The sequence below is a fragment of the Anoplopoma fimbria genome, chromosome 2, assembly GCF_027596085.1.
Source record: "Anoplopoma fimbria isolate UVic2021 breed Golden Eagle Sablefish chromosome 2, Afim_UVic_2022, whole genome shotgun sequence".
In the NCBI taxonomy this organism is placed as follows: domain Eukaryota; kingdom Metazoa; phylum Chordata; class Actinopteri; order Perciformes; family Anoplopomatidae; genus Anoplopoma; species Anoplopoma fimbria.
In genome coordinates this window covers 24806227-24833200 of record NC_072450.1, presented here as the reverse complement: position 1 = coordinate 24833200, position 26974 = coordinate 24806227, and the positions used below count along the sequence as shown (strand labels likewise).

At 40.5% G+C, this 26974-nt stretch overlaps 1 protein-coding gene across 3 annotated transcripts in view; it reads left to right on the top strand.

The window, feature by feature from the left end:
• Window positions 1–26974, top strand: part of phkb (phosphorylase kinase, beta) — a 91317-nt gene that overhangs the window by 40723 nt on the left and 23620 nt on the right. For all 3 annotated transcript variants that reach the window (XM_054609957.1, XM_054609949.1, XM_054609964.1), the window contains 6 exons: window positions 37–94; window positions 873–950; window positions 3005–3163; window positions 3588–3682; window positions 23980–24035; window positions 24938–25031. In XM_054609957.1, coding sequence (XP_054465932.1) covers window positions 37–94; window positions 873–950; window positions 3005–3163; window positions 3588–3682; window positions 23980–24035; window positions 24938–25031 — 540 coding nt within the window. The remainder of the gene's footprint in view (window positions 1–36; window positions 95–872; window positions 951–3004; window positions 3164–3587; window positions 3683–23979; window positions 24036–24937; window positions 25032–26974) is intronic.

The window sequence follows — 26974 nt, the reverse complement described above, 5'->3', positions numbered from 1 at the left end:
AAAGCAATAATTCCCCCTCTTTCTGTTTCCCTCCAGCTTTTTGATGGGATCGAGTGCGAGTTTCCCATATTTTTCATCTACATGATGATTGACGGTAAGCCTTGTTCTATCCATAGCCGCTGTTATGATGCCTCAAGTGGGTCATTGGGAAGATAGAAGACGCCAGCTTTTAGAAGACTTGGAAACACTTTTGAAAAATATGTGATGTGTGAAATCTGTGTGTGAACCTAAAGGGAATGGTCAGAAATGAATCATATTTTCCCCCAGTAATGTGCATTTAAGCATTATTAAATCACCCTGCTGTCAGTTTATTCTCCACTGATGTTTGTAGGACAAAGGAGTAATATAAATTAGGGCCTGTTCATCTTTATGGGACTGTCTTTAAACTACTGAAAAAAAATACATGAATTACTTTCTAAAGGGAATAGCTAAAAGACAAAAAAACATCAAAGCGTTTCAGCATCTTTAAGCAAATTGTTTCGTTTATATGGGGGGTTCAGCCACAACAGGCAATGTTTTTTTTCAGTGAAGAAAATCTGATAAACTCCTTGTACACTACCTGTTCAGCGCCAAACGGCAGACAGACTAAGGTAGCGACCAACTGGTAAACATAGTGGAGCATTTAGCAGCTAAAACCCCAGCTGATTTCCTCAGCAGTTGGTGGAGAGCCAAACAGAGCTAAAAGGAGAGATAATGTCTAACGTAAATTCACCAGTTGACCATGAACGTGCTTCCACATGAATGCTAATCTTGCTCTGTATGTGCTGTGTAAATAGGCAAATGTTGTTGCCATGTGTGTAACAATCAGTTTCATAACAAAGTTTGAATTAGTATCATTAATGTGTGCATGTATTTGTTTGTTTGTGTTGCAGGGGTGTTCAGAGGAAATAGTGCTCAGGTCAAAGAATACCAGGACCTCCTTGAACCCATCATCTTCCAGTCTTATGAGGGTGAGCAATCACATTAATAGATACACACACACACACACACACACACACACACACACACACACACACACACACACACACACACACACACACACACACACACATCCAAATGCAGTGACCGATGGATGGCTGCAAATTAGGAATGCACAATCACACACACACAACTTCAACTGATTTGACACATATGTATGGTTCGTTTTGGAGCTTCTGCCCCTGTTCTCTCGCAATGAAGAACTTTCTCTTAAAATGAAATCCCATCATCCATATTCATGCCCCACATACTGTGACCCAGGCTTACAGGGGTGTTATATCCAAGTGAACTCATGAGTAAAAAGCCTGGCTTTAATATTCACCTGCACCCATTGATATGTGGGGAGACAGTCAAATGATAGGGATGTCAAGAGATGTGAGTTTATTTTGGTCCGTTCATAATGGCACAGGAATAATTGGAGTGCAGAAAAGATAATGATGTGAGACAGAGCTTGCTCATGTTGCTCCGGACAGCTCCACAGTGCCTTTGTTCTGGTTATGTATGGATTAACAAAACTCCATTAGTTAATTGGCTGGATTTCAATGGATAACTCAAGTGTGCTTTCTTTCTTTTTCATCATTAAAGAGTCTAAATCCACAAAATGTTTTTGTTGCTGTCAGAAGCTGCTATTGTGTATTCTGCTGCAGGTTCCCCGGACCTCCCAGGAGTCACAGTCTCCCATTGTTTTGATGATACATAGACACATGCAGGGTGCAGCTCTGGGAGACATGCTGCTGTACTGTGGTGAATGAGCAGCATTTGCTACCGTTCTGCCATCCTTTGACTCTTTATTTTTATTTGGAGTGAGTTAGATTCATATTGGAGCACACTTTCAGGAAAATTAAGGCTGATTATCAGACTGAATGGTCATTCAATTTCACTTCATTATTCAGTCTTACATGGGATGAATTTTAATTAATCTTTTCTTCTAGTGCCACCATCAAGTCCGAATTATAGTGTGTCCAATGACGAAATACTTGGTATAATTATTGGTCTAACTGATAACGTTCGCATCAGCTACAGTTGCATTTTGTGTAAAGTGTTAGTTAAATGGTTGTAGACTCTACTCTCTGTCTTTTTTGTTTTGTTTTTCCTGTTTCTCCTAAGAACAACGGCCAGTCCCGCCCTCATTGCAGTCCTCATTGCTTCTAACTTTAATTTGTACTCTGGACAGGGTGTAGAAGTTGGAGACGATGTACAAAGACCAAACACTAGTAGTGTCTAGTTCTGTTACTAGGACATGATCCCTCACCAGCTTCCCACCCCAGCTGACAGTCGTGTTAGCCAGAGTGTTGAACCTGTGTCTCTGCGGTGATGGGCGAATGCTTTTTCTGCAGCAACTGTGAACCCTGATTAGTGTGCTGCTTCCACTGACCTGAATGACTGTACCTTTAAATTCACACTGAATTGGCACTATATATGTATTACTCCAAGCAATCAGGAACTACTTTGTTCCACTACAGTGGTTCAGCAGCTGGTGCCCGTTACATACCTGTGAAAATGCACATTTGGTACATGAATGTACAATGTACTGTTCCTGTCCCTCTGATTTTTAGTTATTTTTTATGTTTGCAGGTTAATAATGAATACCTGAGTTGTATGTTATAATATTTATATATAATAATATATAGACAAAATTTGGGAAAATGTAAGAAGATTGGTGGCATTGAACAGAGCTCACAATATTGGTCGACTCCTATGTGTGTGCACAGCAAATGAAGATGTTCCTCCTCAATAGAAAATGACATACATACAATGCACCACTGTGCAAAATTGTTCCTACATACTGTGTGCGTCAGAGCCGCAGCCTTGTTTAAGTATTGTGAAGTGCAGATTGTTTTTTGCTCAAACATGTGTCCAGAGAAAGTACATGCACACACACACACACACACACACACACACACACACACACACACACACACACACACACACACACACACACACACACACACACACACCCACACACACACATACACACACACACACACCCACACACAGTGCTTACAGTCCTCTTCTCCCATGCCAGGCCATGCTGTGATCCCCAAATACTACTACGTACCGGCTGACTTTGTGGAGGCGGAGCAGAACAAGCACGGGAGCCAGAAGCGTTTCCCTAGCAACTCTGGTCGTGATGGGATGGTCTTCCTGTGTGGTCAGGCCCTTTACAACATCGCAAGGCTTCTGGGTACGCCTCCGTGTGTGTTCGTTCGTGTGTGTGCGCTTCGGCATGATGCTCTGAACCCACACATTGATTCAGTAAAGTGCAAAAGTGCAAAACTAATATATTAAGTCATGTATGATGAGATCTACTACACCATGTTATGTGTGGTATGTGTAAATATTCTGAAAAATAATCTTCATGATTTGGTAATGATTTAAAATTTTGCTTAATTCTTCACTGACTTGAATCCAAGGATGCAGTTTGACTCATCATTGTGTGTATGTGTGTCAGTATTTGTGTAAATGACGGGAAATAGATTTTTTTCTTTCTCTTTTTACACTTGCCCTCTTGTCTATGTGTGCGTGTGTTATGTATACATGTTAATGTGTCTATCTTGGTGTGTGTGTGTGTTTGTTGGTTTCTTTATGTGTGCCTGGTCACAATCCAGTGGATGAGCTGATCAGCCCCAAAGACATTGATCCCATCCACCGCTACGTTCCCCACAAGGACCAGCGCAACGTCAGCATGCGATACTCCAATCAGGTGAGCTGTGATGTGACTGTGATTGACTGTCATCACTTGGCTCCCGTTTAACACTTATTTCACCACTTATCATCTTGAAAACTCATATGCACTACGGACAGTCGTTCTCAGGGCAACCTTGATTCAAGTGCTCGTTGTTAAGCTGCACTCATCCTTGTTGATATGACTTATAAGGGCAGTTAAGCGCTTTGGCCTAAAATAATAATGGCGCACAATAAAAAGATCTACTGGCTGTTGTTTTATTTTAAAAGTCAAGTAAGACTAAGTACTGTAAGCTGTAGAGGCAGATAGTGGGTGGCAAATGGATGCCCATTAACCATGAAGAAAAAAGAAAAGTGTTTGTAATTTATACAGTCTATCCAAGAAGGGCAACTTGTAAGTTTAAATAAGGGATAATACCAGATATGATAAGCTGTACGTTCACAATTGTAATTGATAATCACAAGCCGGAGTTTTAAAATTCTGGCTGATTGAAATTCACTTTTGTTTTTTTATACTATAATTGCTTTCACATTCTGAACACTTAGCCTTTCCACCGATGATATGCATCACCTAGTTCTCCGCCATGATTCCAATCTGCTGCCAGGTGTTCCTTAATTCCTGCACCTGTGACGCAGATGTTTGTCTATTGTTCTAAATTTACCAGGATGAACGAAAATGAGGCCACGCTAGAGAACGTGGATAAAGCCTGATGACAACAATGCAACAAGCTAACTTAAAAGCTGTTTGGTAATGAATGAATGTCATCTTTCAAAACAACAAGGGTGAGGAGAGAGGACTTATGGAGCAGCTACATTAAAACTGGTAGACAGAAGTCCAGGTGATAAAACGCATTGCTGGAAAGGATTCACTTGAGTTCATCCTGGTTAATTTAGAAATATAAACAAACATCTGGCGCAGAATTTAATGAACATCAGGAAGCCAATTGGAATCAAGAATTCTTTCAAATGAAAGCATGTTACAGTAAAAGGGCAATAAAAAAAGAAATGTTCAGCAGTACTGGCCTCTCGTATAAATGGCAAGCGCCAGTATATATATTAAATATATCACTCTTGCTTCCGTATTATTCCCCACTGTGACCGCGTCTACAGTCTTTCATTCACTGTGTGGTATAGAGTGACGGTGAGCTACGCATGTACTTGAACTGGAGTTACATCAAAGTAACTTCCATTCTGCTTATTGATTTTCTCATTATTGAATAGGAGACCAATACAAATGCTACTACTAGATGTGTGTTTCTGAAAAGGAGATTACTGAGTTATACTTCAACAATGACAGAAATCATCAGAAACTTGGAGGAGAAAACCCAACCTGTTTCATCTGTACATCGCTGTAGCCAGTAGCAACACTATCCCCAATGTGTAGTTACATATTTGAAGAGGAATGTGTGAGCTATGGCATAGCTACAGCAGCGTTGTGTTTAGTTTTCAAGGCTACGCAGTAAGCCCTTATCACACAGCTATAAAGCCACCTCTATCCCTGCACTCTCTGCCCAAAATCTTCCTATGAATTCCTACTACTCAGTCCTGCTTACCACCTTGTTGTGTTATGAGTGTGTGCTAGCATTTTAAAGGTGCAGTGTGTAGGATTTGGCAGTATTTAGCATTGAAGTTGCAGTTTGGAACCAAATGTAGATATAAATGTCTCATTCTAAGCTAACGTAAACACATCTATTCTCATATTCAGGTGATTTCAAACTGAAGAAAGCATGCTTATTAATATTATATTCCATTTCTGCCCATAGATCCCTGTATATGCTGCACACTGTTCCTTTATTTACAATTCATCATGACGTTAACAGCAGAAACCATCCTTTTTTACCTTGCCAAGAGCCAGTCCTGCAGACGGGGATTAAACCCAGTCCGTTTGCAGTTCTATGAACTGCCTCTCTGAATGGCGATCATGTCTGAGGTTTAATCCATACCTGAGACACCCGGCAGCTCTGAGGACCAGACAGATGAAGGGTAGAGATACGTAAACAACGGCCTCATTCTCTTTCGCTGTACAGTGTGGATTGATAAGTCCCATTCTGCCTCTGTATGTTGAATTTTGTTTTTGTAGCTCAGCTGATAAGATGGTGCTAGAACAAGGCGCACAAGAGACGGGAGGTCCAGAGAGGTATTATGAACACCAGACTGAATCAAATAGGTTGCAGGGAGAAATATCAACAGGTAGAACAAATTTAGAGAAAAAAATCCAGAGATAGAAAAGAGCATGTCAGCCGCTAGGAAAACTTTGAGGAGAGACAAAATAAAAGAGAAGAACATTTGTCTCCAAGACGTACAAATGTCATAATTGAACTCTCTAAGGTAAGCTTATATTCTTTAATACGAGGAAGGCCAACTCTGTTAGTGGATAGAATTGTGGATTTTTTCACTTAAAGGTCTTGACATTTAGCACCTTGTCTTTGATGTGCTGACATATTGTATAAAACCTGGTTTTAAATTTCCAAAAGAAAATGTCATGATTTAATTTCCATTTCACCATGAAGCCGTCAAATAAGTGGTCCAAAGTGCATTCATGCAAGCTATGGAGCAGTGGAGAACCTTGTCATGATTTCCTGCACACCACCATCTAACTATAGAGCAAGGAAGTTAGTGTAATTTAACTAGATGATGGCGCTATGACTACATGCTTTACGTTTTGCCTTAAACTTTTGAACCACAAGTCTCAGAAACAAGAATCCCTTCTCTGTGGGTCCAGATAAGTCTGGCCATGTCAGCCATGACCAATAGCATCTGGATACATTTTTTGCCATTTTAAATCGTTTCAAAATCTGTTTTTCAGCGGCTTGTTACAAAACATTTTGAGCAATCATCACTAAACACTCACACTTACTGTGTCCGTCTGCTGTTTGGTGTTGAACACGTAGTGCGAGGTGTTTTTTTAGCTTTTCTGAAAACAGCTGACTGCTGCTGACATTAGAATTTATCTTTTACTGCCAAGAATTCCTGTGTTAACAACATACAAAATAATCATTTTTTAGTGAGTGCTGTGCATGCCCTTTAAAAAGGATGAGGAAATGAGTTGATGGGATGGAAGTCATTCACTTTGTGGGTACGATGATTTGAAAGGCAGCTGTCGTTTCAAACACAGGTGTGCAGGTTTATCTAAAATCTTTTCTGTCTTTAGAATTCAGAAAATCTGAAAAATCACCTTCCATTGTCAGAACGAGTTTTTAAAGCAGTAGCACCTGAAAACTGACATGAGGCTTATTTTATTTTACTGTGAGACGTGAACGCAGTCTCAGAGCGTACCTGTATTGTGCCCTCAGAGAGGGAGAAATTAGATGTGGTTGTTATTAATTTGGTTGCTGCTAAGCTGAGTGCCTTGCAGGGTCACACAAATTGCAAATTTAAATCTGTATACCTGCTATCCTCTGCTGCTTCTCTCACCTCCTCCACACCCTTATTTTTCTTTCTTATTGCTGCTTCATACCATCTCTCCCTGGCTCTTAATCTTTTTGTCTTTCTTCTTCTTATACATATCTTTACTTCTATATCGTTCCCTCACACCTTTTCTGTCTCAGCTAGACGCTTAGCTCACACGTTGTGTCGGCAGAGAGGCCTGAGATGGGCAGGAAAAATATGAGCGAGAAAAAAAAAAGGAAAGGAAAAGGTGACAGAGGAGGATGTGAATTCACTTTTTTTATTTTACTGTGAAGAAATGCTTTGCATATTGCATGTGCGCGTGCGTACACCAGCTGTCTTGTTGCCTCTGCATCATTGACGTCCGATGTTTGGTCTGCGGGCAGGAAAGGCACATGGGCATGCTGGGCCTTCACATGCAGTTAGGTCTTGATTTGTGCGCTCCCCTCTCTTCCTCTGTGCAAGCGTGTAATTTGTTTCCCATTTTGTGAATCCAAACGAAAAACAGAAAAAGCATGTATGTGTTATTATGAGTGGGCATGTCATCTTCGCTTGCTACTCTGTCTGTCTCTATGTGTATAAGAGGGAGGTTTGTGTATCTCCAGTTGCAGTTGATTTTTGCATTATGTATAAGCAAGTGTGTTTGAATTCATAGTTCCATTCCTTCCAAATGTTATGCTAACATAACCTAGTCCCAGCATCAATTCATACCACAGCTGGAGACAAAAAGATGCTCCACAATATTAAACCCATGAATAGCCTGAAATATTGTACTGGCTGGTTCCACGTCTGAGCTTATATAAGGTTATCTCAGGGTAATGTGACGTCAGCGCTGTCATTCAGCACAGAGACATGTTTCAAAGGAGCTGGTGAGGCTTCACTCCCTCATATAGCCAATAAAAACCTCTTCAAATTGTTAATGCATGACGTTTGAGTCATATCCACCAAAAATATCTATAATACTCCATTTCAACGGATCACATTTCAATCAGCAGTTTCACCACAACATTTTGAGTGTATTTTGATTTTTATGACTATATTTTAATCTTTTTTCTCCCCTGAATACAAATCATCACCTTTATTTCCTTACTGAAATATGAATTTATACATTTTTTCATAGTTATTTAAGAGCTTTATTTCACATTTTGATCCGATTCCCACATAAACCCTGTGACTCCCACACCCTGCAGATAAAGAGCCTCTGACGTGTTGGAGCTGACCTGGCAACACTTTATATTGTTGCACGTGCCTGAGAAGTGTGTATTAAGAACAGCGCAGTCTAAATATAAAAATGATTATATAGCACATATCCCTATATAGTACATGGGTAAGGGGTCTGTGCATTAAATTTGCATCATGTGTGCATCTCAGCGAGAAGGGGATGCGGTTTCGCCTCAAACAACTAGCATTTGGAGGGTGGGAAGTTGTGATTTAGTTGGTGAATGGGGCGTTAATGCAACTTTAATGCGTAGTTGAGCTTGATGTTCAGGAAGCTTTTACTACTAGTAATGAACTGCAAGCCCGTTGAATAGAATATGAAGCTATAAAATTAAATATACATGTAAGCCACATGGTGAAAAATCAGCAAAAGTGTATAGCCACAGCGCTGCTGGCACTTCTGTGCTCTAATAATAGTAAATGGATCATTTTTAAAGCTTGACCCTCTGGATAAGGCCAGCTTTCCTTGATATTAAGTGGTCGACTGTGTTGGTTTTTTTCTGCATGAGAGACAACGCGCTCCCAGGACTGTGAGGGTGAGTCAGATCAAATGCACCCCGGGGAGCGTGGCGTGACATCCCACTGACAAACATGCAATAATACGCAGCAGGCGTAGCAGCTGGAGGAATCGGAGAAGTCATGAATGGCTGTGAAAGTGAATTTTGTTGCTAATGTTGCTTATGTCACACACTTGCTTTGTATGGTATACCCTTAATCTACTCGACTATTCAGGCGTGCTCGCAGTGTCACATTCTCTCAGTCAGTCTCCTCTTTCTCTCCATCTGTCTCTTTGAATTCAGTTCTATTTTTTTGAGAATTCAACAACCCACATTCAGCACCTAAGCACGTACAAGAATAGCACTCAAAAAACGAAGAACATACCACTCAACTCCGTCATTGTAAAAACTCTGAGGGAACCTTTGGCTTCCGTCGGATTTCTCTTTCAGTCCCACACACACCTCACTCTGTGTTAGATGAAGGTTAATGGAAAAATTGCATTGTGGTCCACACTGCTGCAGATGTCAGTCATCAATCAGAGATAAGGCTTGGGTCAGGAGGGGACCCTGTTTTGATAGCGCCATGTGGGGAACAAACATACATCCCTAGAGGCAGGACTGAAGGAGGGAGAAAAGAGGAAAACATCAGCGAGGAGGGAGTGAGGCTGAAACATACAGAGGAAGGGAGGAGGAGGCAGCAGAGAGATGAACCCATTTCATTCTGAATATTTAACTTGGATGTTTGTCTGAAACATTGCATGCTTCAGCTTCACACTAATTTCAAGTGGGCAGGGCTCAAAAAAAGGCAACCAATCAGGATTTTAAAAACATTTGAATCAGAATTTGATGAAATGTGGTCAGTTGTTTGGTCGCTGTCAATCAAATCTTATCAAGCCTCACCCACAAAGTCCTGATGGAGCAGATTTATTTAAAATGGGTTTATGAATGTCGTTTCTTAGTTTGATTGTTTCTAAGAACCTCATGTTCTCTAGCTGTCAAAAATCACAGGTTTAAATAAAGACATCCTATTTAATTAAGTCTCTTTTATGGTAAATTTATGGTTACTTACACACCAGACATCTGGCAAAAAAAATCTACCTTCATACCTTATTAAGTAGATACATTCATGCAATCTAATCTCATTTAGTGTAAAATTTGGTAGCACAAAATAGTTATACACATTGTGCAGGATAACCACATTGAACTGCTTGATCGAACTCAAGCAAAAGTATAGATTGACACACAGATTCTTGAAAATATAAAGTCTCTATAAGTGTCACTCTTTGTTCACTACACAGTTCTTCTATTTAACACAAAGTAACCAGAAATATAAAGTCCCTAATTTATCTTTCAGCAGATGATTGTCACATGGAAGTTCTTATCAGACAGTATAAAAAACAGCCAGTATAGATCTCATACGCTGGCTATAGGTTGAATAATGACATATTGTTGGTTATTAGTAGATTTAATGTAAAAAAGTAGCACATATGATACATTTTGACAGCAACATTTGATAGCCGATGGTATAAACTTGCTGTCTTGATGATTATTGATCCATTATCAGCTGAGGTTGGAGATGGGACCTGGCTTCCTCCTGCAGTGTACAATGTTTTCTGGTCTGTTCGCCTTAGAGTTAATGTGTTTATTGAGTGGTACGTCCAGTCAGTTGTAAGTGTAGATCGACGTACGTTTCGACTGTAAAGCTTGTTGTTCTGTGTCAGTAAATGGTTAAACTACGCTGCATTGTCATCAGCTCCCTGTGTCTCTCTGCTCGATAGCTGGTCCTACTGTAGAAGCCATTCTAAGCGGCGGAGACGGTACAGACACATGTTAAGATCGGTTAAAAGTGAACGCGACTCTAGGTTGTTCAGCAGATCACAGATTAGAGGTCAGTGGCGGGACACCATTGAATAATCTACAGACTGTCCCTTTCTGAAGAGCAAAGGGACAACCGGAGCAGCGTAGAGCAGATGGACGTTTCAGAGACACACACACACACACACACACACACACACACACACACACACACACACACACACACACACACACACACACACACACACACACACACACACACACACACAATCACACTGCATTTTCAAACCTACAAGCTCTGACACAGATTGAGAGTGTGCTAAACCCTGCTGTTTGCCAAATGGCCTGGTGGCGCGCAGGAAATGTCGAGCCCAGCGGTCTGTGACAGTAAAAGCCTTAGAGAGATCGCTCCTGACCTTAACCTGCAGGGAAGTGGACATCACTCAGTAGACACACTCACACTTTGCATGGATTAACTCTTGACACACTCACAACCTACACATGCACATACTGATTCTCTGTGCTTTTAGGACTTCTCCTATCTTACAAGCCGTTGTCTGTGCCAGGGGCCCCATTTAGCGGATGTGATAGGTTTCGGCCCCTCCTGTTTCTTTGCCTGACTGTCAGTGTTATTGGCCAGCTCTGGCCTCCTATTTACAGATGATGTATTGCACAGAAACAACAGGGAAGCATGCTGCCAGGTCGCATAACCTCAGGGAGGATGACAAAAAAGAACAAATAGAGATCAAATATTTGGATTGGGAGCGTCAGATGAGCATGGGATTAGTGTTTGGAGACAGGTGCGCTGAGAGGAGGCTTCTATTAGCGGCTTGTTATTGGTTAGAGCTGACAGAGTACAAGACCAGGCTTCTCAATAGGTGGGGGGTTGAGTTGTTTGCTTCTTCCAAACAATGCAGAGGCCAAGTGCTCAGTCAGTTTCACATGCCTACATTGTTTTTAAAGAAGTGTACATCACCTGAAAGCTTGGAACCTGAAGAATAATGTATTCAGCTCATGCAGCTTTATGCAGCTCAGCACTGTGTTAAGTTATTCCAGTCATGATTCAGAAAAAAAAAGTAATACATTAATTAATTGAGATTAAATGCGAAAGTGAAAAAGGGCTTAGAACAGGAAGTAAAGGATGGCCCTCCCCATGCTCACTTATGTCTCATAAGTTGTTGCTGCAATTTTTTAGATACAGTTGATTTCGTACTAAATTTTAAATTTAATTAAATTTATTAAAATTGTTAAAAAAAGAAAATAAATCTAAAATATTTCCAGAATACCACTTTAAGACACCAAGACCTTGAGGAACAACTCAGAAAAAGTCATTTGATATCTAACTTTTTCAATAACTTTGGACATTTGTATATTTCTGCAAGAATAAAACATTTTGGCGATTGGATGTCAATCACGTTGGTTCTGGAAACGGCTCAGAAACCCCTTTATTGTCAATATACCTAAGAATGTCCTCTGAATGCCCTTGGTCTCTGATTTGCGGTTGTAAAGTTTCACGAGGCTGTGATTCCCCTAGAGGTTACAGCAGGTCATTTTATACAGTGACCTCAAGTTTAAAAAAAAAACAAATGGTCTCATTCGGACTAACATCATCACGCATGAATACTGGGCTCATTGGATCCAAAAGTGTCAGCTTCCCATTCCCATGCCCATACAAAATGTATGCAATTCCAGGACTGTTTAGGGACCCCAGCATGCAGAAATATCCCAAAACACGATTCTCAAATAAGCTAAAAAAAGATAACACATTTTTACTGCATGCAATAAACTGCATGTTTTTGCCTCAATCTGCATGGGGTTAGAATAAAGTGGGCACGTCTGTAAAGGGGACACTCGTAGGTAGAACCCATTTTTATTCACATATCACGAGGTGAGAGGTCAAGGGACTCTCTTCCTTCCCAGACAAATTAACATGACGTGATTGGTACCAACGGATTCATTAGGTTGTCTAGTATCTTCACTGTAGCTTAAAGGCTGAATTATGTCGACGGGTTACAGAGGGTTAAACATGTCCTTAATGTATTTTGGTCCCACTCCATGTATTAATTTATAAGCATTGCCTTATATTCAAGTCTGTGGTTGACAGGAAGCCAGTGTGTTAAGAATCGGGGTGATGTGGTCTGACCTTTTAGTCCCTGTAACAACTCTAGCAGCTGCATTTTGAATAGGCTTAAGATTTATAAAGAGCCCTGTCAAAAGACCATTACAGTAGTCAACCCTGGTAGAAATAATGGTGTGAAAGAGTTTTTGACATGAACTCCCTCAGTTTGGCTCTATTTGTAAGATGACAAAAAGCTGATCTTTGTTTTTATTTGGCTATTTAGACTGAGATCAGAGTCAACTATAACGCCAATGGGGGCACATTAGGTCATTAAGGTCTAATTGAACATTTGGGTTTAATTTGGCTTAATTATTCAAAATATAACAAGTACAGATGAAGACATCAAATTTAGTTTGTTCTTACATAATGCATGTATTATTACCATCCATCCATTATCTTTAACTGCTTATCCCGTTCAGGGGGGCTGGAGCTGATCTCAGCAGACATTGGGCGAAGGCAGGGTAGACCCTGGACAGATCCCCAGACTATCCCAAACCCAAAGACGATGTGTCCCAACCAAGTCTGGAGCATAAAGCTCTGACAAATCAAATCATCTTCTGTTCTTACCTGTTTGTTCATGTGGGTTAACTTCAAAAGCTTCTCATCTCATCAGTTCTTCAATATTTTAACAAGGCTCTCGAAACGTTTGGCCAATATCACAACATGTTGAGACTGACTGAAGGTTACAATGAGGAATTTTATTTCAATTTCATTCATGTTTTAGCTTACGGAAGGATGTAGACCTGCTCATATGCAGCTCATATAAGTCTAGATGTTGAGCCGTCCCTCATGTAAAACATCGTGTTCTCATTCCTAATCATAATATACTTCCAACTTTGGTTTACTTATCTTTTACTTAGCAACAAAAAATCTTGATAAGGCCTGGAAAAAACATCCTGGTTTCGGTTAAGATAAGTATATTTTAAATGCTTGTGAACTGGCATTATTAAGGTCCATTAGTTACATAACAAAACTACGGTAAAACAAGACAACGTTGACTTGGTTTCACACAGGGACAACAGTCTCATTGAAGAAAGTGTGTTAATTTGACCCACCTATCATCCATATTGGATTGGTTTACATTGGAGTTAGTAGAAAACCTGCTGCATCCTATACAGATGCTAAAGGGTTCCTCGGTATTGGACGCCAAGGGGCACTGACCAGGCTGAGGTATACCTGCGTTGGGAGCGAGAACATAAGGTTTTTAACCTTTTAGAAACACATTTGCCTGCACTTTTTTGTTTTGTGTGTGCTGCAAGTCTAAAGGGGAGTGTCGGGTTTATAACGGCTCCTCTGGCAGCAAGTACAACGCTACAGTCTGTTTATTTGTAGGACACTTTTAGAGCGTTTGTGACTGTGTGTGTGTGTGTGTGTGTGTGTGTGTGTGTGTGTGTGTGTGTGTGTGTGTGTGTGTGTGTGTGTGTGTGTGTGTGTGTGTGTGTGTGTGTGTGTGTGTGTGTGTGTGTGTGAGAGAGAAGAACCATTTGGAACCGTAATGCCCATCTGTTCCCAAAGTTTATAATTACGTGTGTACGGTTGTTGTGCGTTTTCCTGTGTGTACATCTGAGTGCATGTGAGTGGAGCCTGGCACAGAGACAACTGTTTCTGTTCCAGGGTCACGGTCAGGCTGCATGCGTCCATTAGAGCTCATTTGAATAACACACACACACACACACACACACACACACACACACACACACACACACATACACATAAAAGAGTCAAAGCGTGTTTTGCCATTTGCCGGTTTGTGTTTGTGGCCTTGGAATGACTTGTAAGAAGGTGGAAAGTTAATGCTTTATCCAGAATTGCAAACGCACAAACACGAACAGACTGACAAACATCACCTGTTTCACACGGCCTCACCTCATTTTTAGTATGTGGCTGCGTGTATATGTATTTTTCTCTGCAGCACTCAGATCATTATGCACACACGACGTCACACACAGCATTCAGGCCACTTATCTTCCCCAGCCTTCCCAGCTCTCCAGGAATGATATCAAACAGCGCCGCTCCGACAAGCCGAGGCTCCTGTAACTCACACCGTCGCTCGCCTTTAATATCAATTTTTTTTTTTTTTTTTTTTTTCTTCTGCAGCTTCGCTTGTGAGAATTCTCTGCCGGAGGATAATATTTCTGAGTACGGGGAGCAATGTATCGCTTTCTCTGTCAGGGCGCCTTTACAATTACAGCGGCCGGCAGCATGCAATCCAATTGGTCACTGTTTTTCGTCTATGAGGTGATTCCACTTTCCTTCTCCCTCCAACGGTCTCCCTCCCTCCACGCCAGTTTTTCCATCTCCAGCTCTGCAGGTTTATTTTTCCTCCAATGTCGTCGTTTCCCCTAAATCAAAACTCCCGCCTCATCACCCTCCCCCTCCTCCAATTGTGCTCAACTCATAACTGTGACCGATTCTTGTCATGGTCTTGTCGTTATCACCACCGGATGACCTTTTGAAAAGATCCGACTTTAAAAAACGTACCCGTGAGACATTCTTCTTTCCTACAGCCCCCGGCTAGAAAATGACTTAGCATTTCTTTCATGTTTTTTTTTTCCCGCTCCCCCTCCCAACATATTTCTGCTAAACCCCTGACACTTTGAAATACCCTCATCAAAATATGAATCTCTGAGCTGCACAGAGACCAACTTCCCGAGGACGATATAGAGCCCGGAGTCATTCGTCTGTGCAGGGGCATAAAAAGAAGGGATTATATTTCATTCAAATATTTTTTTTTTTCTTTAAGTTTTTTTTTTTTCTTTGGGTGACAGATAAATTCCCTCACTTGCTTTTTAACTTTCTGAAAGTCTTTGAATGTTTTATTCCTTTGTGATGTGACACATCGCTTGAGGCTGCCTCCCTCGTGCTGCGCTTTCCCAGCCGACACACTGGGAGGGATCTGACCTTGAAATTGAAATGTTAGTAGTATGTAAGTGAGTATTTAGTTAGAGGAGAAAATAGGTTTGAGTGTGTCTGACCTTCAGCCTGTTATCTCTGCTAGACATTAGCCACAGCATTCAACATCAAAGCTGTGCAAACATTCACATCTACGGTTTCTCTTCTCCACATCAAGACATAAACACAGATGCACCTACGCTAATCCAGGTGAACTTTCGTCTTTTTCCTAATCTTTTCGATCCCATATCCTTTGATATATATATATATATATTTGTATTAACTTGTTGCACTTATTAAGGTCATGAAGAAACCCTCAAAGCTAATTGTTAAAAACCTTTCTAAAAAAAAAAAGTAAAGTAGGAAAGTGAAAGAAAAGAAACACAAGAAATGTTATTGTTGGGGGAAAAAAAAAATCACAAAGTCTCATTCATTCAGTACACAGCATTAATCTCATGTGGTGAGGCTTTGTCAGTTTCCTGATTTGCTGACTCATAAGTGTGTACATAAATCTACCGCTGGTTCAAGTCAATCTCAACCTGTGGTTGGAATTTGATTGTATTACTGGCAGTGTTTTGACATAAAAGTCTGAGATTTTACTATGATAAATGCTGTTTTTTGTAGACGATTTACTTCTGATCTGTGAGACACACAAGTGACAGTGAGACCGAGAGTGAATGAGGACAGGTAGTGAGAGGGTAAGTCGAAAGAGGGAGTCAAAGAGAGAGATAAATAGGGAAGGAGGGATGGGGACGAAGTAAAGAGAGAAATAAAGGAAGGAAAGAATGAAGCCATGAAGGAAGGAAAAGAAGGGAGGACAGGAAGACGGAAGTACAGAAGGTAAAATGGAAAGGAAAGATAATGCTGCATGGAAAGATGGAGAGATGGAAGAAAGGAAGAAAAGAAGGGGAGGAATGCTGAATAATGGATAAGTAGGGAAGCAAAGAAGAAAAGACTGAAGGTAGGATCTAAGGATAGGAAATGGGAGGGAGGAGGAGGGAAGGAAAGGTGAAAATGAAGGTAGGATGGAAAGAAGGAATAAGGAAGAAAGGAGAGAAGAAAACAATTGCAGGATGAGGGAATGAAAGAATATAGGACTGACTGAAGGAGGGAAGGAAGGGAAGAAATAAAAGATAAGAAAGGACAAATATAGGACACAAATAAGGTAGGATAGAAGGAGAGATGGAAGAGGGACAAGAGGAAAAAAGGAAAGAATTCAAATGTGGATTGAAAGACGCTTCTCATCTCGTGTCACAACTCGGTGCTTTTAATTTTAGGGGAAAAGTCAAATGAGGCGTAGCTGAAATTCATTTCTGTTCTGCGGGAACTCACAGAAGCGTTTCCTGGAAAATGGCTTTTCTCTTTGTCGAATTCAGCGCGGCCGTATCTCTGAGGGGCAGGACGCAGCATTCAGGCCTACTGCGAACCACCGCCGTCTGTCCTGCAGCTGGAAAGGCTCTGTAGCACTCGTCAACGGCGTGTCTCAATTTGTCCCATCTCAACACTTCCTTTATTTCCTTTTTTCCACCTTCTTGTCTGTGTGGATTGCTTTTTTTTTGCCATAACAGACGTCACTTCATGCGTTTTCATGTCGTTGCAGAGTAGTAATTGAGTCTGTTGCCCTTTCGGAGACGCTTTTTATATTTACCGTTCTAAACAATACAAACTGTTACTAAAGCAGCAAAGGTAACAGCTGATGTGAAGTTGATTTTGGTTGAATTACAGATCCGAGCGTGTGTCTCAACTCTCCTCTCTGTGAAGAGATGAAGAGTCAAGGAGTTATTTATACTAATTTGTTTCTTTTCCGTCGACAGATGTGGGCCATCCGTCTGGATTTATTAATGTGCCCCTTTCATTAGTCGATCTGCGTGTTTGTTCGTGCACACGTAGGTAAACAGCTTAGCGTTTATTCTTCCTGTCACGGAGAAGTACCTGAAGTTGATGCAAACACACACACACACACACACACACACACACACACACACACACACACACACACACACACACACACACACACACACACACACACACACACACACACACACACACACACATTAAAAACAGACAGCATTATTAGACTGAGACAAAACAAATAAGAGCATAGCTATGTCCCTGCCCTCTGTGGGGCCTTCTCACCTGCTTTGTAGCTCGGCCACCCATTTGTCTCATCTGATCATTTTATACAGTTTATTTTTCACCACCCACACCCACACACACACACACACACACACACACACACACACACACACACACACACACACACACACACACACACACACACACACACACACATACACAGTTCCCCCCCACCAAACAAGGATCTACCTTTTTAACAAATGTCCCAATGTACCACTAATCTGACAACTCACTAAAGCTAAATAAAATGGGGAATCATCTAAACCTGTGCTACACTTGTACTCTTCTACACTATTAACCGTTGAATGCATCTGCAATTTGACATTTAAGGGGATAATGAAAGTTTTTTTTGTTGCTATATTTAGTTTGGTTTTCATTGTAGGTGTTTTTCACAATATTGAAAAGATAAAATAACATCAGCTTTATCATCTAAGAATAAATATTTCTCAGACTGGTCCAGACAAGCCTTGCTCAGCTTAGCGCTGTGATTGCAGAAGTGCTGAGCTGTTGTTTTTTTTCCAGGTGCATATAAATGTCCTTTTGCTGCTGCAGCCTTTTGTGTTGGCTGCTAAAATATTTCCTTTAATGCCTTTTGGCAAAGACGTATGCTAGTAGTTGAGTTGTGATTAAGCTCCTTTCTGCATTAAGTCCCTTTATTAATGCTTATGGTACTTGGACAGTCCAGGCCAAACTGTGAAGTATGCTCCATATGGGAGCAGAAGGAAACCAGTGAACCTTCTTAATTTCTATCTTGCTGAGTCTCTATTGTTTTCATTTTCACATGTTTAAAGTTTTGGCCTGACGCTTGTTGGTAATGATCATCCAGCCGCCTGCCAATTCCTTCTAAAACACTCCTTCTACAAAGGGTCTCAAGTTAATAATGAATTCTTCATTTGCTTGAGCTTTGTTCTGCTTAATTCAGGAAGAAATTAATCTTATTTCCATAGAAAGTCAGCGGAGAAACGTCAAGGCAAAAGTCAGCGCTATTCAGTGATTTAATTAATGATTGGTGCAGTTCTTCGGGTTTTTAGCACGTCGCCTGCACTGGTGATACGATCCTTTTCTACTTTACCCCTCAACCTCGGGCTAACAGAGCGCAACTTCTGCTTGGAAGTCTCTGCTCTCTGCCCATACCCTCTTGTGTACGCTGTTTGGATATTCAATATTCTGGCCTGGTGTGCTGGATTTCCCTCTGGCACACACATCTTTAATATTCTGTGTAGTGTATTTGCAAGAATAGCTCAGAAGAGCGCTCAAAACTGGAAGCAAAAACATATTGTCCTATGACTCAAAGAGCATCTACATGTCCTACTGATCCATTACACAAGTCTTTAAAAAAACACTTGTTAAAATGATAAAGAATTTATATGCTTACGTCTGCATTACATTTTTTATGTTGGGCACTTCCATGAGTGGAAAGAAAAGCTGTAAAGACCACATCACCTTATAAGATGATATATTCAGGTTTTTAGCAAGACGTTACTTTTTCACGCATCCAGATGTTATGGAACAGCTTTAGGATTCATTCTGAGTCGTGTTTGCATCCAACACATAAACTTAATCCGGTCTTGACTTTTTTTTCCCCACCAACACCTGGGCAATTATCTGTCTCTTTAGCTGCTGAACTCTGCTTGATATCGCTAGCTAATCAATAACTTTGTCAGTCAGTAGCTGGTAGGTAGTGTATCTTATCTGCTAGCATGGCTCTGTGCTAATGTAATAAAATCTGCCTTAAACTCAATAATTAACATCTTATATCTAATTTATACAAACCATAAAGAAACATGAACAAAAGTTCATGTATATATGCAGGAAAATGTCCAGTTTATGCTGAGCTAAGAGTAGTAGACAGAGAAGTTCCTAAATTATTTAACTATTGCTTTAGCACTAAGCATGAGCTTTATAGCACGTATAACGTTTTTTTTATTTTTTATTTTCTTATATGGTGCAGCCTACATTGAGTTTGATTTAGATTCAATTAAATTAAAATGAATTGTAAGGCTTTTATTTTTTTGAAGCTCAATTTTCAACTTTGGATGGAAAATCTTTAAGGGCAAGTTTGAGTGCGAGATTGTTTTCTAAGCTTCTGTGAAAGGTAGCAGCGATGATGTTGGTTTAATGGATCTTATGTTCAGTCTTTTTACATTTTCTGGTTGGCCATGTCACAGTTATTTTCGCTCCTCAGTGAAATCAATGATGTGCTGCCTTTCATCTGTCAACCCCGCCGTTTGCACGACAGCCAAGTTCCCTTTTATACGTACTGTACTCTGTTAGATAACATCAACCTGTGATGCTGACTGCATTCCAGTTGTAATTTCATGTTGAAGTGATGCAATTCTTTTTCATGGCTTACTCGACCCCCCTATACCGACCTTGGCCTCCTGCTACTTAGCCGTTTCCAGGAGAATCCCTCAGGAGGAGTTGCTTGAACTATAGTGTTCTAAGGTCAGTGTGTAGGTTTAATGTGTAGGAGGAGACAGCATAGTAAGAGCCAGATTGCACGTCTTGTGAGACTTTATTCACGTGTATGTGCTCCAAATGCAAAGTATATAGTAAGGCAGGGTCATAACGTCTATATCCATCAAATCTGCTTCACTAGCCTGACATTTCCTTTTTTACTATATATTACAATGCTTGCAGTAGTTACATTTTCAGAACTTTAATTACCTGTGTTCAGTTTCTCCTCATTTTCTCCAGCAGCTTTTTTTTCTCTTTTCATTAATTAGTCTGAAACCCAATTCCAGGGAGTGCTAAAGAGCTCTTTAGACTGTTAGATTTGGCCTGAGATGTGCTGACATCAGACCAGTGTCTGCACCATCGGGCACACCCAGGGTCCAGTAGGAGCTGGTATCTACCTTTAAGCTGTCTGCAGCACAGCCCCTGTGGAGAAACGTCACATCTGTCATTTCCCCACTTTCGCACCGTTTTGGTCACACTGCCTTGATGTGTTTAGGGTGTCTCTGAAAAGATAGTTAAAAGCAACATTTCATCTTGTTTTCCTCTCTGCGGTTGCACTGTTGCCTGTCGCAGAGGTTCCACTGCGGTGCACGGAGGAGAAGGCGAGAGTGAGAGGAAGCACATTTCTCCCGTGTCTCCATTATGCATTTTCATATCTTCTCCAAATGAGTCCTTTGTCTGCTCTGAGACCAGCGCTAATGAGAGAGTTGCATTGCAGCATTTTAGAAGCCATTGCTCCCCCATTCATCAGGAGAGATTTGTGTTGAGCCGTGTGTTTCTTTCCACTCTCTCTCTCTACTCTGATTGATGATAACGAGGTTGTTGGCTAAAACCGGCTCTTATCGACCACACAAAATGGCTCCCAGATTTCTGTGTGCATGTGCATGTGTGTGTCTGTGTGTGTGTGTCTTGTTTCTTGGCTTTGTGTTCTGTCACTGACTACCAATCTGAGCATCTTTGTATGCCGGTGTCAGTGCTTGTGTGCCTTCATGTACAAGCGTGTTATGTGTGCATGTGTGAATCTCTGTGTGTGTGTGTGTGTGTGTGTGTGTGTGTGTGTGTGTGTGTGTGTGTGTGTGTGTGTGTGTGTGTGTGTGTGTGTGTGTGTGTGTGTGTGTGTGTGTGTGGTGCATCCCAACAATGAGAACGAGATGAAAGGCCGCTGCTCCTGTGAGTCACAAGCTGCTGCCTGCTTCCTAAATGACCCTGAATAGACTGTCACTCAGCACAATGAGGATGATAGTCTCTGCTTACAATTCTTTTACACATACACACACACATGCGCACACACACACAGATACACAAACAGATACAAATTACACATATAAATGGTACATCGACAAATAAAGCACGGGAAGATGAAAGGCACCAAAGGATACACACAGAGAGACATTTACATGCGCATAAATATAACAATACACACAACTCGTGGAAAGGGAAAAAGACAGAAACGGAAAGAGAAAGACAGAAATGCAGACTTGTTAGCACACATATACTTATCCAATCCTGACCTATGAATAAAAGTAGTAGTAAACAGACGCCCGAATTTGATTTTATTTAAATAAAGATGTCTTTCTTTGCTGAAGAAAATACTGATCGTGTAGAGAAATGTTCCCTTTTTTCTGTTCCAAAAACCCAAGCAGGCTTTTGTAAGAGTAATAAAAAAAAAAATCATGTTGTCTCCATCCAACACATTTGCTTCTTTTGCATGGGGATTTATTCTGTCTGATATATTCAGGTGCTGCACTACAAGACAAACAACTGTGATGTCTCTTGTCTGTCTTTTCCCTGATTGTCCACAAACCCGAAAAGGTCTGAGCTTACTGCAGAGAGCACCTCTGAAATGACTGCTGTTTCCCACTTTTCTCCCTGTCTTTCATGTTGTTTCACACCCTGCATTGTCACTGCAGGCAACATGAGTGATGTGTTGCTCCATTCTGGCAAATAGTGACTGTATGCTGTTGTTGTAGTGCTGTAAAGTGCTGCTTTGACAGGCTCCCTCTGAGGCCACAGTTATGAAAGCAACGAAAAGCCATGTGATTCTATTGCTTTAGTTCTGTTTTCCTTGATGTTACCTCGTTTTGAGGAGATTTAGCTTGCTAGGAAGCATTATTTAGCACAGCAGCACATGAATGTTATTTGTTTTTTTCTTAATCTTGCTCTTAAATATTATTCATTGTGCAGTTTTATAGCTACATGCACTGTGTTTATTGCCCAACAGTGTTGTTACAATGTTACAAAAGGGATAATACATCAGTAGGTGTGCAAATATATGAACATAATGTAGTGTAGGTGAATAATGCTGCAATGCGATACCTTCTGGTTACCTGTTGTCTTATTGTCAACAAATGCCTTGGTAATACCAGAACATCAATACATCAGTTTGTGTCTCAATATTTTCCATTCCCAACCATGTTGGTGGCATTCAAACCCCAAGCCCAACTATTTAAAAAAAAAAATCTTTAAAAACGGGTCAAAAATAGATTTTGGAGAAGCCAAAAGAATTTCCTATAACAGCTGGGCACTGTAGTTTTTAGCATACATTACTCAAATAAGAGAAAAATACTGTGTTTGTCAGGGACTATTTTTAGCTGGGGATTAATGGTCTTGATTTGGTTCAGTGCAGTGTTGACTTGCTAATACAAACTGGGGAGGCAGGTGTCAGCTAGACATCCTACAGTGTCTTGAAGGTCAAATGCTCTTTATACCACAATCTTAGTTAGTGTTAAAACTACTGCCAAATTTATTTTGGCTCCCAGCCTCCAACCGCTTGCATAAAAGTCCTTTCCATCTGAAAGTCCTAGGGCTGAATTTCATTTTTGTTGGCCACAGTACACTTTCATTTTAAATTCATGTAATCGTGAACTGGGAAATTTGAATTGCTGAGAGAGACACAAAACTTCATAAAAAGTGTTGTTAAGGCATTGTGGAAATCTGATGACGACTCATTATTTCATCATTGATTATTCTTTTAGTCGTTTAGTCTTTAGCATGCCAAAATGAATGCAAAATGCCCACCACAACTTACCATTGCCGAGTGACTTATGCAGAATTCTGACTATTAGTCATAGTCACTTCTCCCAAGGGTAAGAAGAATCGGGGTAGGGAAATTAGAAAATCAGGAAATCCTCACAGTAGCTGCAACCAGCAAATATGCAGGTTTAAGATTATTATGAAAATATTCCTCAAATAGTTTTGTGTTGTTTGACTTATAATAAAAAAAAAAATCAGAAATGTCATGCCTTTCTACCTCATTTTGTCTATATTCTACTTCTCCATTTCATGGAATGTGCACCAAAGTGGAGAGAACTTCAGTGTTCCAGCCTCATGTTTCTCTCCATCGCTGCTCCTTTTTCCCTTCCACAGCTTTCTCATCCTTCTTAATTCCCAGCTGAGCGCTCCAGCACTCCTCATCAACTTTTCTTGAGTTTTACTTTCAATTGACTTCTGTGAGAGAAGAGGTAGCAATAACACAGGCTATTGTCATTTTATGAGAGACTGAGTTGAATTTTGATTTTAACGTCCTCACTCTCTCTGTCTTTCTCTACACTACGAACCAGTTATTTTCCAGTTTGCTTTATTGGCAAAGGTGTCAGGTGGCACATGGATCTAAACCATTGTAATCCATCTGTACAGATTAAGCAGGTTTGTTCCAGTGTACATTTACTGTGTTACCAAAGGAGAAATGTTCCCAAGAAAGAAAACACACCTACTAATGTAACATTATCAGTGATGCAACACGTAGCAGAGATGTGGTCCACATGTTAACCTCTGTGTCCTCTGTCTCTTCCACAGGGTCCCATAGAGAACGATGTGGTGATTCACGTGGCCCTGATAGCAGAGAGCCAGAGGTAATGTGTGTTTATGTATATGTGTGTGTGTGTGTGTGTGTGTGTGTGTGTGTGTGTGTGTGTGTGTGTGTGTGTGTGTGTGTGTGTGTGTGTGTGTGTGTGTGTGTGTGTGTGTGTGTGTGTGTGTGTGTGTGTGTGTGTGTGTATAAGTGTCTTACCATGTTGAAGGCCAGGTCTTTCAGTGCTGTAATCGTGGTGAGCTCATAAAGCTGCACCCCAGCCTGGCCTCTGCCATCATCTATCACTATTCCCGTTCTGCGTGCGTGTAATTGTGAGTAGGCATGTGTTTGCGTGCACGCTTGGGTACATGTGTGAGCACGTGGGTGTGTGTGTGTGTGTGTGTGTGTGTGTCAAACAAGGTCAAATGACTCTGTTAAACTTGTTAACCTGTAGCTTTAATCACAGCGGTTGGCAAATTCCCATTAATAAGACTCGTGAATCATCTTTGTCACTGCAGTCCACTTATACTCTCCAATATACAGTGTGGTGGTTCAATAACATAGGTTCCTAATGGATAAAGATTTACAAGAGACCCGATTTACATGAGTTTTATGTTTACAAGAAGACCAATAGATTTATTAACCTTCTATTGACACAGCGATGGTTCAGGGACTGACAGACTCATCAATGTGCAGATTTATAAAGGGAAAATCCAGATAGATAGATTTAAAGGTCAAAAGTTGCTGTAGAAACAACAGAACAGAACAATGAGGATTATTTATTGAGTGGGATGGATAATAAATTGAAGTAATTCCAGCAAGAAATATTAAGTAACAGAAAATGCAAACAGTTTGTGTGTGTGTAGTTTGGGACTGCTATAAAGGGCACAAGTGCTGAAAAACGCAAACAACTACATGTAAAATGCCTAAAATTTATAATTTTATGTTTGTGTGTTTGTGTAGACTTCAGGTGTTTTTGAACACCTACGGCATTCAGACCCAGACGCCCCAGCAGGTGGAGCCCATCCAGATCTGGCCTCAGAAGGAACTAGTCAAGGTAACGCATGTTGGTCACACATTGGTCACCAAGTTTACAAGACGTTTAGAGGTCCCCATCCGGCTGTGTCTAGTTAAAGTCCCTGGGAAATGGAAGTTATAGGGTTCACTGTGAAGTATTTCACAGTGAAATTGAATATTTGAGGGGTGTACAGTTACAAGAGTATCGTGGTGTGATAGACATACCTCTCTTGTGGCTGAAAGTTACTGATTAATTGATGGATTGACGTCATGATATTATTGGTTGAAATTTGTGGTACAGGAAGAAGATGATAAGATTTTGATGTAAAAAATATGAAGAAATTGATTTTGACGCTCCACCACCACCACAACTACACAAATCCATCTTACAGTCAGATCACATTCAGCAGTTAGCTGTCAATATCACAGCAGAACTTGGCTCCGTCGGTCCAAGATTTCCTGCTCTTCAGATTTTCCCTCTTGATCGTCCCATCAATAACAACAAGGCTGCGGGTTGCTTGAAATGATTGATCAGTTGAACACTGATTGTTTCATATTGATTGATAGGCATAATGGTTGATGCGTCATTGTGCCACTCTGGAGAAAGTGGAGATGCATAGAGATGAGCGGTTTGCATATTTGTTCTCAGAAGGCTGCGTCAGGCAGCTCTGTAAGAAAATGATTCATTTGAATCACTTCCATTGTTCGTAACTCTTGCATTTGTAAACCTGGAGGCCACACAGGCAGAGAGAGTTGCTCGAAAATGAAGGGCTTCTGAAGAGAATAAAATTTAGAGGAACAGCTATTTTTAGATTTTTTAAAATACATGATTGAATGAGCCTTAAATGTTTCATCATTGTGATACGTACTCAACCAATGAAAGAAAGACAACCATATATCTATAATTTGTTCAACAAATAGTTCCTAAACCATTTTTTAATTTCCTTGATGGATCAGTCACTTAGTCTTTTGTCCAATTCAAAGGCTTTCTTACGTAAACTACGAACATCATGTTCTTGTTAAGTTATAGTCTACTGCAGTAAAATGTTTCAGACTATTTCTGTTTATGAGGAATGGAACAAAAATCACTTTCTTTTCAGCAGTAACACTACTCAGCCCAGTTGCGTCATTAAACTGAAATTCGCTATCAAAAACCTATGATTCATAACGATCCCTTATGACACTTCCATATAAGTCAGTGTTCTGAACAAAATGGATTGGATTCAAAATAATTTAATCAAAACTGAATCCACCAGCGAGTCTGCTCATCAAATCTAAATCCTTTATAATCCCTTATCGTATTTATTCTTAAACTTTCAAAGCCTCTACACCTCAAGGTTGTGATGAATAAACGACACAGAAACACCCATACTAAAGCCTGCCAATATTATATTTCTAGGGCTTTTATGTGAAAGGTAAGAACGGAAGGAGTAGATCTGGTATGTGCTTATTTGTGAAGGTTTAAAGGAGAAGCAAACTCAAAGGTTGATGTTCAAATACTCAGTTCTGTCTAAAAAAGTTGACTTTGCTAGGATGGAAAAATTGCCTAATCTTTTTAGATCGTTAAAATAATCCTACGGGATGACAGAATTATTAACAAAAGAGTTACTCACTCTCATGAAGTTACAGGTTACGTCCAAAATTCCACTAACATTCTATTTAGTACGCTAAAACAGTATATGAGATTTTTTTTGTTTGTCTGAAACCACAGTATGAAACCAATAGTATGGGAATTGCATACTATTTCAGGTGAAATATCACAGTACGCAAACACTGGACATTCCACTGGCATACATATCTCACAATGCAATGTGGTAGTGACGACAATGTTCAAAACAGACAACAGGAAACAGCTCTGTAACGTCAATAACTCTTCAGTTTTAGTGTAAGTATAAGAATTTACTTTGGTTGGCATAGGTTACGAGCAGGCGGCTTCCTCTGGGTCTGAAAAGTGAAGCCAATGCGGAAGTTCCTTAAACTTGC